Genomic DNA, 15,201 nt, shown 5'->3' with positions numbered 1-15,201 from the left:
TGGAAATTTTTTCAAATGGTTTTTCATTTCGTCTTTTGGAACGGAGTTCTGTTAGCACGGAATCCTCTCCCCATACAGTGATCAGATCCAGTACGTCCTGTGTTGTCCATGCTGGAGCTCTTTTTTGATTCTCAGACTGCATAGTTACCTGTGCTGATGAGCTCTGCAGGGTCACCTGTGCTGATCAGCTCTCCACGCTGGGCAAACAGGAAATGAAATTCAAAAGTTTGCAGGGCTTTTCCTGTCTTCCTGGCCAGTGCATCCGACTCCAGATTGCTGTCCAGAGCGGTCACAATGGTGCACTGTGGGATAGCTCCCAGAGGCCAATACTGTCGAACTGCAGCCACGCTAACCCTAATCCGAAATGGCAATACCAATTTGAGCGCTACTCCCCTCATCGGGGAGGAGTACAGATATCGATATTAAGAGCCATTTATATCAATATAAAGTGCTTCATTGTGTGGACGGGTGCAGGGTTAATTCGGTTTAACGCTGCTAAATTCGGTATAAACCCATAATGTAGACCAGGCCTTACTGATTTACATAATTGGTCTGAAATCTTCCCTTCATGATCATTTTCTCAGGTCCCTCTTTGCCATGATACCAACATCTGCAACCTTACATTTATAAAAAAAAACCAAAAAACAAAAAGCAAAATACAATAAAATAAAACACCCAAATACTCCAAAAGCTTCTAATTTGCTGAACTTTTTCAAATTTTATTTTTAAGAATAGTTGCTCCTAGTTGATCAAGTGAACCACATTTTCAGAAAGTAGCCTTTGATTTTGCATTTGAAAAACCAAGCAAGGAAAATTTGCACAAGCAAAGTTCAAAGTTAGGTTAAGGCTGGTTTAATATTTGACTGTATATTGCCAATTCTGAGTCCAAGGTGATTTTTCATAGGCAAAGTTTAAACTTGTGAAAACGAATTCATATGGGAAAAGCTGACACAATCTTAGGTACAGCTGCGTGAATGTAACAGTTTTAAGATCTCCACAAGGATTAAAGTCATATGAGCAACAAATTTATTATACAACTTTAAGACATACCCCAGGAGAGATTTGCTGATAAGTTGCCAGTAGGCAGAGAGGTGTTCTTGTTTATAGGAAGCCTCTTCACTGTGTGCATATTTATTCGATAATTTTACATTCAAAATATGCCCTTTAAAGAAGATATTGCTGTCGCATTTTATTCATCTCTATTTTTTTGTTTTTGGCACATCCTACAGCATGACAACATCAGAGACCTACAATGGCAGATTCGCTTAAGAAAGTCATTCATGGATCACAAAAATAACTAAACCATTTCCTAAACAGATGTGTAAAAGAGGTATGCATACTTCATTACCCAACTTTAATGTATCTGCTCAAAGCACAGGCCAAAGCTCCAGAAAAAGAGTAAGTTCCAAAACCACATCAAGTGCAATGGAGACCCTTTCACATAATTATAAAAATAAACAAGATCAGAAGGCATGAGGACTTCAATCTGCAGGCAGAAGTCTGATTTCTGACTAACATTTGAATGAAGAGTTTCCAGAAATTGAAACACTGACATCACAGTGTAATGCACGAGTGATTGTAGACAGACAAACCACAGCCAGAATAGCCAGTTTTCTAACCAGCATCAAACTCTGTGGAAATGAGACACCAAAAGAACAACAGAAACTTCTGGGAAAAAAATTTAAAACTGAGGAAAGGAAAGCAAGACCACCCATGAAAATAGGAAAATATACACTGAGTTGTAGATGTTGTCAACAGTTGTGTGAAAAATGAAAAGAGTCGTGATGTGAAGCATATTTAACACGACCATGGAAATATTGCAGATTATACTGCACTGAAACCAGGTCTGCTCTTTTGTGCGGGCTCCTCTTTTCACAATCCATAACATGAACACAGACTCCCTCAAGTAGCAATGAGGTGTATTTGGACTAGATTTTAGCCAGAGGACTGGTTACATGACCAGTGGGTTCTTCTAAAACTTTACAGCCCTGGCCAGCCAAACCATTTTTTTGGGGGGGACAAAAGTTAAGAGGACTGATGGAAGAGTTGGAGATAGGTACGTCACGCTCAGAGAACATGAACAGGAAAGGAAAAGAAGCTGCCTGGGGCCCTGGGCCAGAGCAAGTGGGGGCCCCTCCCCACTCCTTCTGCCTGTGGCCCCGCCCCGTTCTACACCCTTCACCTGCAGCCCTGCCCACAGACCCACCCCCTTCTGCCTCTTCCCCAGGGCCCACCCTGTTCCACCCAGGGTCTGCCCCTATTTTGCCTCCCCCTACAACCTTTTTTGCTCCTTTCTGTCCCCCCCACACTGTGGCCCGAAGACCAGAGAAGCTCTGTCCCCCCGCCATGGCTCTGGGGTGCAGTGGGGAGCAAGAGCTCCTCCAGTTCCAGGGCCACAGTGGGAGTCTGGGTGCTGGGGCTTCCCCCGACCCACCCGCCCGGCACTTCTGCTGGAGAATGGGGTCTGGGGCTGCCACTGCCACCCCACGGCTTTTCCTGGGGACGGACTCAGGCAGCTTGGGGGTGTGTGTGTGTGTGTGTGTGTGTGTGTGTGTGTGTGTGTGTGTGTGTGTGTGTGTGTGTGTGTGTGTGTGTGTTCTCCCATCCTATGGCTTCTGCCGGAGTCAGAGGCCACTGTGGGGGTTTCCCCCCATTCCACAGATTCTGCTGGGGATGGGGTTTGGGGCCAGTGGGGCTTCCCACATCTTGCCTGCCAGGTGCTGCTGCCAGAGAGTGGGGTCAGGGTGTGGGGGCTTCCCCTGCCCTGCCTGCCCAGTGGCTGGGGCTCAGGGGTTCCACTGCCCAATGGCAGATTTTTTCTGGAGCCTCCCGGTTGGCCGTAATCTCTCAGCACAGGCCCCATTGATCCAGTGGCTAATCTGCCACTGCTTAGAAAGTCAGGAAGCTGGCAACAGACAGGGGTTGCTGCTGGAAAAGGGTAGTCACTCCCTGGGAAATGGGAGGAGGGTTTGGAGCTGGTACCTCCTCCTCTAGGAAGGTACCAGAAGAGTAGGAAGCAGTCCAGGGAAGGAGAAGTGAGGCTGGAAGACTAAAGTCCAGAACTGCTGGGTTGAGGTTCTATGGACTGGAACCCAGAGAAGAGGGTGGGTGTGGGTTCTCCTACCAGCACTGGCACCTGAGGTAGTGAATAGGAAGACTGTCTGGAAGGGGAAAATGCTAAGTGACCTGGCCAGAGGACTGAGTCATGAAGAGGAGGCTGCGGTTCCTGGACTGAGGAGGGGCTACAGACCGGAGAGACAGACTGAGTGATGACATGCAACTGGGGGAAGGGTGTTGACCTGATGAGCTAATCCCCGGAAAGGCCAGGAGGAGGCGCCAGACCAAAGATGAATGGAGTACCCCGTGTCAGACACTACCTTTAAACTCTTTCTGAAAGCACTACATATGAACCAAGAAGCTATCTGATAGACTGTCCCAGGACTGTACTCAACTCAGCCCAAGAAGTGTCCCACTGAAAGCAAAGTAGACAGCGCCAGGAAAGAGAATTAAAGCTTGCCATTGGCTATAACAGCCAAAAATCATCTCACAAAATTCACGCAGAAAGTTCACTGGAGTGGCCCTGATCTTTTGCTCTTTCCATTAACCAAATGTAGGGCTGATGGTTACAAAAAATTATTTTGGTTAAGATATCAGTGAGTCTCATCTTGACAAAAGAAAAGGTAAGGGGAAACTAAGAAGAGCCAAGAGAAGTATTAGAAGCTAGAAGCAGATTTACACACAAAAAAACGTGAAGGTACAGTGCCAACTCTGGCTCTTCCAACAGTTGGGAGGGCAAAAAGCCTCAAACGTGCAAGACATTAGTAATGCTGATCTGTAACCAAAATATTGTGGTCAAAACAATACTTAAATCATAAGTCTGGAACATGACTGCATACAACATGTCACCCAGCAAAAAACCCAAAACAAAACCTCACCACCACTAAATGCCTAACATGTCAGACTAACCACAGCACAGGAATTTTTTATTTTATTTTATTTTTATTTTTTAAAGAAAAAACAAGACTAAAAAATGGACAATGAATCACCTTTGACTCTTCGGAACAAAATTAATGAGGCAAAGACCAACATAAAATGCTTATACAGAGAAGGGGGACAACAGGAACTGTTAAACTGGAAAAGATCAGTGGTATCCTGTCTCTCCCAATGGCTAATTCCAGATGCTCCATAGAAAAGTATAAACCTCCCATACAAGACAACATGGGAAGAGAGGGTAGGGGGAATCTTCTTGAGCCCAGCTGGTATTCAGATTAAGACCTGAGGCTCAATATATTTTTATTCTAGTGAGTGCAACCACATATGTTATTCTAATTTACATATGGCCAAAGCCTGCCTTGACTTTGTGTCTGGCACTCAATGAGGAGAGGAGGACAAAGACAGTCCCCTGGCCCCAGAAACCCCATTTATGTGGCCCAGGTAAGGGGCAGGCAGAATTGTAGCCCATCCCTATTCCTTTTACAGTACCATGCACCCCAAAAGGGGTAGGAAATAGGCAAAGCTATGGCTCTGCACCCTGATGCTCTGACCAACAGAGCTGGCTGGCCACACAGGGTTATTAGCTGCAGCTCAAAAAGGAGTTCAGTAGAAGACAAGCAGCCTCTCCCTGGGGTAGCAGTAACAGACATTTCCTAATGGCACCATCTCATCCACATTATCTACATTATAATATACATATTTATATATTGATGTACAAAACTACTGGGTTCAATAATATCTTGAGGCCACATACTAACAGGGAGAAGGGATCACACTGGTGCCCAGTGTGTGCAGTATGCTCTGTTTGCAGAAATTTTTCATTCAAAAAAGAGCTAGTCCAAACTGGCACATGTGCACAACTCAGACCATGCAGAGGCAAGGATTGTAGATCCCTTTCTTTCCTCAATACTCCTTCTATGCAAAAAACAACCGAACAAAACACCCAAAGAGCCTCAAGAAACCAAGGGGACCAGGCTGAAGACATTCCTGTCGTAGATAATTTTAAAGCCTTCTGGAGGTGTAGACTTCAGCTCCTACTTCTAGTACTGTTTAAGGAATGAATGCATGGGTTTAAAAAAAGACCATCAAAAAGCTACCAAAGATTTTCTACTTAATTTCCAGTGTGTCAAATCTCTTTTATTATTGTAAAATTTCCATTAAGTTACACTGGGATTTTATCACTGCTTTGTCTTACTAGCACTATGTTTAATTTGTTGTATTATGAAATGCATTAAGTGAAACAAAAGAAATATGCTGTCTCTGACAGTAGAGAATAACTCTTTAATTCACTAGTTACTTCCCTTTGCCCTGAAGGAAAAACCTGCATTTTTTCCCCATGTAAGAATGCTCCAAACATAATGAACAAGAGAAAGAAATACTCACTCAGTAGTTTAATAAACCCCAGCAGAAACAATACATCTTTTCAGATGCTTAAATATCTGAGAGTCTCCATGCAGACATTTGGTGAATAGATGGAATAAAATGCTTTACACGTCATATTTTTGACTCATGATGGTATGTGCTGGTTGTTATAGACACTAACTAAGCATTATAGTCATAAGGAACTAAGTTGCCTTTAAGTACTATAGTATTTTGTGTAGTAGAAGTGTTTAAAAGATTTTGAAAATTAATTTATTTAAACAACTAGAAACACTTTAATGAAAGAGAGATTTAAAAACAAACCATAAACTCTTCGCTGTCCCACTTTGCTTTTAACAAATCTTGATTACTTACAAGTGCAAAAAGGAAAAGAAATGGAATAAAGGAATATTTTAAATAGCCTGGAAGAAGAGAGACTGTAGCTTAGTATGGTCCCTGCTCATTTGACCATGGTTTGGTGTTGTGCTACAAATTATTTCTCGAGAGCTTCTGTGCAAGTTAATGGAAGTTCTACAGAAGTTTCCTCCATCTTAGGGATCTTCCATCATTTTCAAGAGGTAAAAAACTTTTCTTTTTTCACCTCTCCTCCCCTCAAAGCATACAAACTAGGGAGCAAAAATATAACACTACAACACAGTGGTAGTGTTTAAACTAATTTTTATGCTGAAACCATATATTATATTACATAAGACTCCCTTTCCCCCAAAGGCTCTTGTACTTTCCCCCAAAGGCTGATGCTAAGATGATGAACAACCCCATAATGTCTTCAATTGTGATTACTGATCCAGGAACAGCTATGCAAGTATTGGACTACATTAACGGTCTCACTCAGTCACTCAGAACATAAGTGTTGCGCTCTCCACAAGAATAAGTATTGTTTTACCCTCAGCAAGATATTAATGTCATATCTCAAGACATCGTTTGTTCTGGAAAACCGAAGAGTATAAAATAACATGGCTTAAGTAGAAAAACATTTTCTAGAAAGTATTTAAGCAAAAATAAAATGCTATTTAACATCAGTTACTTTGCTCTGGGACCTGTGGGTTACATTGTGGTTAACATCCACTCCAGTCATGGTGCTTTTTTTGGGAGGTGGGGGTGGGGAGAAGAGGGGTTATTGAAATAAAAAAAAGTTCTAAAAAACACTGCGTTCTGGAACTGAACTTTATAGTCTGAACCTTCTAATATGTGGGACTAGTTTACCTTGACACTTGTGCATTAAAAATGCTGACACATTAATAGCGACATTAAGAGTCTGCTGCTATAGATTGCAAAACTGATTCAGATTGGGTATGAGACCTAATCAAATTTCAGCCTAATTTATGGAAATGTGAATTAGAGTTGCTGATGCAAATGTGCACTGTGAAACACACTGAGAACATTATGAAATACTATCAAAGGAATTTGGTGTTTGTCTCTGCCAGTCATATGATGGCGGATCCCATCCTGTCAGCTGTCATTCTCTCTCCTTGCTTTAGAAAGCTGTCCACGATAATCTGCTAACATCTCCATTATCCTCTGCTTTGTGCCACAATCTAATGAAATATTTATTAGACCAGAACCATGCTGAAGCAGAATGATGCCAGAATTACTACATCATAGGCTGCAATTCCCACTGTCTCTCGCAGACAAAAGGATGCCAACAACTATATGAAATTATGTGAAAAGTAACCTTACAAATAATTAATTAAGTTCACAGATGCTTTGTGTTTCTCATGTGCAGAGATGGCATTGTATAAAAATGAATTTTCTTAGGTCCACTGTTATAACCATTCTCATTTTGCCTTTTTCTCTTCTATATAAACAAAAGCATCTTTAAAGGTAACTCTAAACTTGCTGTATCTTTTCCAGTAACTTACTGTGACAACATTGGAGTTTGCTTGGAACAGTATTTTATGGTATATTTGCTAGCCCCTCATTTCCAAGGAGTCTCCTATTCTAAATACTGTCATTGAAGGAGTTTGACAGGCTCATTATTCTCTCTGTTCACCATTGGTTGAAATAATGACAGGGTGAATTTCACCACCTGCAACAACTGACAATGAAGGAACAAATCCAGAACTCCACTAACATTGTCAGGGGACCTATAATGTATAAGCTTCCCTTCTATTTCTGACCATCCCATAAGTTGTTTTCAGGTACATTCTCTATTTTCTTTTAACAAGTTAGGAGAAAGGAGTAGTAGAAAACTGAAAATACACAACCCAAAGTTTTAAAAATATCAAATTTTTGTCTGGCATTTTGTCAAACCTTTGTTACCAAGAAAATCTCCCAAAGCCATTATTAATGAAGAGCCTAGGTCCATTTCCACCCAACTCAATGGGAAAACTCCATAAACTATCTACAGCACATACAGTGACTGACGCTGTGAATAGCTTTGAGAACCAAGCTAATTGGTTTTAATTACTGTTGTAAAACTTTAACACTTGCAGGGAGGTTTTAACTAAACCTTAGGTGCACTCACTAAAGGCATGCCCTTTACAGGCACCATCCTGTTGCTGTATGAACACTGCAGGTAATCTTACTTTCCCAAGGCACTGAAGACAAAAGGCTGCAGTCAGAAAGCATACTCACCAATCCTTCCCATATCCAAGCATGAAAACTAACCTGTCCAAGCATGTCTGGTGCAATGGGAATGACGGGCCAGATGGCAGAGTAGACTCCGAAGAACACCAACCAGAGCAGCATGCTTCCCCAAACGGCCAGGTGACTAAACTGTAGAGGTGACAAAAGAGAACACAGTACAGCTCTCTTTCCACTCAGTAATGCTCACATTATTATTTTTCTCCTAGGAATCTTTTTCTGTCTAGATTACTGTCAGTCTCAACTCACAGCTGTCTACTGTAGTTGGTTTTAGGCCAGTGGCACAGACTGGTTTAAACAGCACAGACGGCTCCCCTCTTTAATCTTTTCTCCATGACACAGACAGCCTTTTCAGTCAGTCTATCTTACCTGTAACCTCAGAACCTCATCAGATTTTCCTTAGAACTCTGTGGTGCCCTCTAACTTCTGCCTCCCATTTTACTCAAACTGGGTTACGTGATGCACCAACGTGGACGTTTTCAAAGGTATGAGTTACAGATCACACCCACAGAAATCCTATTATGCCATTGCATGTATGCATATAAGCCACGTGCAACACTAACATAGCAATTGCTGGAAGAATCAAATACCGTGTTACACACAATAACTACAAGAATAATCACTATTATGATTATTTTTTAAATATATGCTAGGTGATTTATGGATATGCAAGACAATCCATGCCCCGAAGAGTCTACAGTCTAAAAAACTAAAAGGAATGGATGAGGGAAAAGGAAGCAACATAATACCAAAGTGATCAAGGAGATGTGCTGCATAAGTTGAATACAAACAGTGTGATGTCATAAATGACTGTACATATACACTATAGCCAAAGGAGCGTTTTAGAGACCTAAGATGGAAAGGTGAGTTTACCTTTAATAGTGAAGAAGTGAATGCCATTTTATTGGGGCTTACACACACTCTCATGTATTATTGCATTTCAAAAAAAGGAGAGAGTGTTGTCTAGCAGATAGAGCAGGGGGACTATAAGCCAGGACGCCAAGATTCTGCTCCTGAAACTCACTGATTTTTCTAGGTGGCAAATCACTTCAACTTTCAGTGCTGCAATTTACTCATCTGTCAAACAAGTAAAATAATACTTGTTTTGCATGGGTACTATAAGGCTTAATTAATGCTAGTAAAGTGCTTTGAGATCCTGGATAAAAAGCACGACAGATGCAGGGTATAGTTCTTAATAATAAATACACATTTTAAATGCTGATCACAGACATATATTGAACTTCCTGATTATGTGTTGAGAGAATCTTATTAATCCACATTCTGAAAGGAGAATGGTGATGACCATTCTGGAGTAAAATATGATGAACCATCAAGTCATTTAACAAGGTCTTATTGTACCAGTTTGCATTCTCATGCATATGTATTTTGACAGCGTATAGATGGTTAAAAAAAATAAAAAAACAAGTAAAAAATATTTAGAATACATACCGGACCAGAATTTTTAAAGAAATAATTTAAATAGTAATAGTCTTAACTAAATGCTAAGTGTTGTTAGTAGTAAGTGTGTTAATGTTGCTTTAAGTAATGAATTTATTAATCCTCAAAACAGCCTGATAGGGTGATCTGGAAATATTAGTGCCTTAATTTTATAGATGGCAAAATATGAGGCAGAAAGCTGGAGTGATTTATTTGCGTAGACCATACTGCCTCCTGAAGAGGCTACTTGTAAAAAAACAACTCATTTTATTTATTATTTAAAAAGTTTTTCTTACTGTTTTTAATGTTTATTTTATTTTAAATGAATGTAAATAATACAGGGGCAGCTTGTTTCTGTTGGAACTGTGAGGAACCTGCCAATAGCTCACTATGGGCTCAATCTCACAAGGCGTTAGTGTCATCATCGCCCACTGACTTTATTTCTGATTGAGAAAAGCACTTAAAACATGCACTTAGGTCCTTTCCTAAATAGGGATGGACTTAAGCACATACTTAAGTGCTCTCCTGAATCAGAGACTTCTATGGTAGCTGAGGGCACTGAACACCTCCCAGCATTCAGCTCTTGTGGAGCTGTTGCTGGATTCACATTTAAAGAAAAATATACAATTACATGAGAAACCCCCCCCTGCAAAAAGTCATATTTTCAGAGCAGATTATTGCTCCCTCTGAGCTGCAGCAATTTCAAGCAATAAGCCAGAAGACCCAGCACTTTTCAGGTTGAAGCTTTTGCTAAAAGTTGCTAGAGTCACTAAGATGAAAAGTGACAAAAATAAGCAGAGGAAGATCCATAAGGACTTTTTTTTTGCTTTTCAACAGGTGTATTTATGTAGAATGAGGGTGAAAAAGCATCTTCCTCTCTCCTTGCTCCAACCCCATTGCCCCTCTCTGCAAACCCTTCACTAGATGTTTCTCTAATGCTACAACAGCTTTAAGCTCTTCAGCCTCACTTTCATTCTGCTGTGACGCTGCCCCTACTTACATCTCTTCTCTCGTGTCCTCCCCATCTTTCTTCTTATGGTCATGTTAATTGCTTCTCCCAACACCTCATATGTGTCCTTTTCCATCTTTCAGCTATGTGCCTTCTTTCATGATCCCTAGGCTTGAAACAGCCTCCTACTTCCTGTATGCCATGTGCCCTCCCTCTCCCGCTTGAAATCCCTCCTTAGACACTTAATTTGGGTTGTCTCACATTGTTGATTTCACACTAAAATGAACTGGCTGATTATTCTGATGTAATAGGTGTAAACCAGAAGTAACCACTGAAGGTGTAAAATCAAAGTAAGTCAAAGGAAGATCAGGCCCATAGTGTCTTCAGTTTTCTCTTGCTGGTCTGTGTATCCTAGCTATCTTAATTAATTTGGAAGCTCTTCTGAGGCAGAGAGCTGAGCTACTAGAAGTGTTAGTTGTGAAGAGCCTGTTGCCGTGCTACATATAAACTATGTACAGCAGTAAGTCATTCTGAACTGTGCCACTCTGAAGTTTTAGCTGTACATCATGGAACGACCACTGGTCAGATCACTCTCTCGACCCTGCTTACTGGATATGTCAGGATAAGAACTGCTGTGCATCTGTTTAGAGCTTTCAGTTATACCTATCACAGTCTCTCATGTGGACAAGTGTATTTCTCACTCTTGAGAATAAACCTGTATGTAACCAATCCACTCGATGATGGAGAAGAGGATGTCAGTCATACATTTAATACTCTTCAAGTATTACGAACGTTCTCCATGCACTGATTCATTCACAGCTGAAACAATAAGTGTTACCACCGCACAGCCCCCAAGGAGAAGCAAATCACCACAGGGCCCAAGCCAGTGAGTGAGGAATTAGGAGGAACTTTTCTTTACATTATTTTTATATCAGAAAAACTCATGCGACTAATATATAAAAGAAAGGAGAAAAAAACAAGTCCTGCTGACAGGGAAGATTTTTTGCACATGCTGTCATTTTATTAATAAAATTCCAGTATGAAAAAAACCTAGGGATTTATTGACCAGTATAAGTGCCTTTTTGGCTAAATTCAGAAAGCAGCAGGGTCAGTAATTGGTGTCTTTTCAGTCACGTGGGGATAATTATTCAGGGAAGAGAGATAAGAAACATCAAATTATTCTGAATGCTACAGGATTTGAAGAGGCCCCATATGTCTAGGAAGCAGATTTGGATGCGTCCACTTAGAGTGTCTGGGGGGCGTTCATTTGTTTTTGATAAATGTTTTTACATTTTAAAATGGCACTGAACTACACATAAAAAAATCTATGCACAAACAGCATCAAAAATAGCACTTATGTTCTTTTATATTTTTTAGATGAGAGAATGAGGCACCACATTCAAAATAATAAAGTCAAATAAAATGAGCCACTTTTTCATCTTAAAATGTTATACAAACATTAACTAACTAATCCTCATGACTCCTCTGTGAGGTATCTAAGTAAGTATTGTTACATTTTAAAGCTGGAGGAGCGGAGCCAGTGAGATTAAAGGACTTGGCCAAGTCCATTAAGGGAGTCAGTGGGGTCCTGATGGGATATGAATGCAAGATCCCCTGGATCATGCTTGTGCTCCGAACACAAGACCACACCATTCCATTTATACTAGTAATACCAGCGGGTTCAACCTTTATTGTTACTATGCAGATAAGAATAAATGATTTGTGAGGATCTTTACAGACAGAATAGTCCCTGTTCCAAAGAGTTTGGTATAGTTAACAGTTACAAAAAGAAAGTTATTAGCAGCTGAACCATACATAGCTTGCAGAGTATACACTGGCCTACATTTTAAAGTGATTAAGAATCAAGGCATCCAAAATCACTATATGCCCCACTTAAGACACCTCAAAATCCTATAAGATGTCTCAAATTGGGTGCCTAAAAATTGAAGCACCCAAAAATCATTGGTCATTTTGGAAAATTTAGGCATTAATATTTCTGAAAAAATTCTGCTAAGGAGGCATCATGAGAGAAAGTCATTGGCTTTCTGGGATGCTTTGCCCTAAATTCTGCCACCAATGGTATGTCTACCTATTGGACAGGAAGTAATAGCCAATCATTGCTGTGAATGACTCATGAATCTGAGGGTCAGAGAATATGTACGGTTTTCAATTATCCCCACATCGAATCAATTCTGTGGTTCAGAAAATGCAACAATACTTGCAAACACAAAGAGAGCACTAGTATATAAAAAACAAGGTGGACTTGAAAAATAAAGAATTGCCAAAAAAGAAAAGGATCTGGCACAAAGCCAGCTGAAATCAGTGGATGTCAAGCCCTAATTGCTTATTGGTTGCTGGACACCTTTTGTTTGTACATAATACATGCAGTATTACTTCCAAAGTGGCTATGTAGTGGATCAGGTAATGGAAAAGATGTAGTTTACAGGCCAAATTCACTGACTTTAAAGCAGTTACCCCAATGATGGCCATACCCAATACATTAATTTAGATTGTTTACAGGAGCCAGGCTAATAAAAATGTTTCTCTTTTCCCACTTCAAAGTTTTGATGCCACATCCTTGTCATTATATTATGCATAAGGCCCTATCAAATTCACGCTACATTTTGGTCAATTTCATGGCCATAGGATTTTTAAAATACAGCAGACCTTCGCTAGAACGCGCATCTTTATAGCGTGAATTCGGTTTTAGGCTACCATGCATGGATCCCAAATTTAACTACTTAATTGGAATCCACAGTAACATGGTCCCCGCTATAACGTGGTCCCTGCGTTAATGTGGGGCCGTGCATGGATCCAAAACCCTGCGTTCTAGCAGGGGTCTGGTGTTGTAAATTTCATGATTTCAGCTATTTAAATCTGAAATTTTAAGGTGTTGTAACTGTAGGGGTTATGGAGGGGTCACAAGGTTATTTTGGGGGGTGGGGGGCTTGTTGTACGGCTACCCTTACTTCTGCTCTGCTGCTGGCGGAGAGCTGTCTTCATAGCTGGACGCCCAGCCAACAGTCACCGCTCTCTGGCTGCTGAGCTCTGAAGGCAGTGCAGACGTAAGGGTGGCAATACCACAAACCCCCCCCCCCCCCAAAATAACTTTGTGACCCCCCTGCAACTCCCTTTTGGGTGGATCCCCAATTTGAGAAATGTTGATCTCCCCCCGTGAAATCTACAGATTTCACGGGGGGGGGGGGGGGGGGGGGGACCAAATTTCATGGTCTGTGACACGTTTTTCACAGCCATGAATTTGGTAGGGCCCTAATTATGCTCTGTCATCTGCAGTTATCCCCTAATACAAACATACTCTATGAAGTGAAAAGCAAGGAAAACAGTGATGTAACTCCAGATGAGAGATAATTGTAACCCAGATGAAAATACACCTACACTATCTCCACTTCAAACCTAAATACAAAAAATTGTAAATTTCTATATTAAAATATAAAACATACAATATGAAGAAAGATGTGGGCAAGAAAGACACCAAAAAAGACTGAGGACTACTTACTTTGGTCCATGCTGTGGTTTCTAAACCAGCTTTCAAACAAACAGTAACCACAACATACTGTGGAAAGAAAGAAATTGAGGAAATATATTATATTCAGCATGTATATCCCACACCTAGCTGCTTAACTTTCCCCCTTCTAATTTATATGCTGCCCATCCCCAAAGGCCTCTGGGCACCTAACAGAACTAAAAGCATAATTTTTACACAATTTTGTTCAGTAAATTTCTGAAGAAGCGAATGAAAAAGAAAAAACAAAACATTTATATATTTACACACACATGGTGTAATTCTAATCTCACTCATACACCTACTGATGTATCCCAGTGTCTGTCTGGAAGTAACTGTACTATTTAGCAAAAAATTGCTAAGATATAAATGCTGAGAACTTACTGTATAAACAATGTTTCCAACAAATAAATAGTCTGGTCCTTGGCCATTTGTGAACACTGCATCTGAAAGAGAGATAAGAAAGCTTATCATCATATTTGATAATCAGTGTATCAATAAAATGGAATAAAAGGGGAGAATTTCAAAGAAAAGATTTTCAATAATGTGCTTGAAAAAATCTCTTCTGAATTTGTCTTTTGTAGAGTGCCTTTCATACCCTATGCATCTCAAAATACTTTAAAAAAGCAGTATGTTAGAAATTGGTAATGCAGCGTTGTGTTTACATGCTCAGAAAAAGCACTTCATACGCTCAGAAATAGCACAGTAACAACCTTAGTTGTTAAAAACTGTTTTAGTGAGATAATGAATGTTTGCCAGGCACTAACAAACAAATTGTCTAGAAGAGCTAAGGAATTTTCTGTGTCACTCTGCGCTGCATATTGACATGTCTAATATTTTTTAAAAATTGATATTCCTTCAAAGTAAATAGTTTTTAAACATAGAATGATTTGCAATGATTTTAGCCAAATGAGGTTGGTAGTGGATACATGTAACGCTAAAACATCTTAATGGGTGTTAATGTATCAACTGACTGGCATTCAGTCTTAGACACCCTTTCTTCTGGCAAAAAGTGTGCAGCAGAGTGTGAGTACAGGTTGATCTATCATCGGAAAGTGCCAAGCTTGGCAATACTTCAAGTGTCCATTTAGTCATTCTTAGCACTTGCCAACTTAAAACAGAGGTCTATGAAAGAAGACATGACAGCCACATGAATGCCAAATGGATTCATAATTATTGGAACCTTCAAGCATTACCCAAGCATGAGCACCATTTATGTTTTCATAGGTTTCAAGATGTCTGCTTGAGAAGTATACAAGACTGGAGTTGGAACAGACCTATGATAAAACCTTGGGCCTGAGCCTATAAACGCTTATAGTCTTGGCATAGTGCTTAT

General features: G+C 40.4%; 1 protein-coding gene across 1 annotated transcript in view; it reads right to left on the bottom strand.

Annotated features, from left to right (window-relative positions):
* The window catches only part of ATP8A2 (ATPase phospholipid transporting 8A2), a 612,384-nt gene that overhangs the window by 137,788 nt on the left and 459,395 nt on the right, over window positions 1–15,201 (bottom strand). The window contains exons 31-33 of the mRNA XM_075061658.1: window positions 14,250–14,311; window positions 13,860–13,916; window positions 7,981–8,088 (exon numbers count right to left, since the gene is read on the bottom strand). Of these exons, the coding sequence (XP_074917759.1) occupies window positions 7,981–8,088; window positions 13,860–13,916; window positions 14,250–14,311 (227 nt within the window). The remainder of the gene's footprint in view (window positions 1–7,980; window positions 8,089–13,859; window positions 13,917–14,249; window positions 14,312–15,201) is intronic.

The sequence above is a fragment of the Chelonoidis abingdonii genome, chromosome 1, assembly GCF_003597395.2.
Source record: "Chelonoidis abingdonii isolate Lonesome George chromosome 1, CheloAbing_2.0, whole genome shotgun sequence".
Lineage (NCBI taxonomy): Eukaryota > Metazoa > Chordata > Testudines > Testudinidae > Chelonoidis > Chelonoidis abingdonii.
Note: the sequence above shows the minus strand (reverse complement) of the source record. Positions and strands in the feature narration are given on the sequence as shown.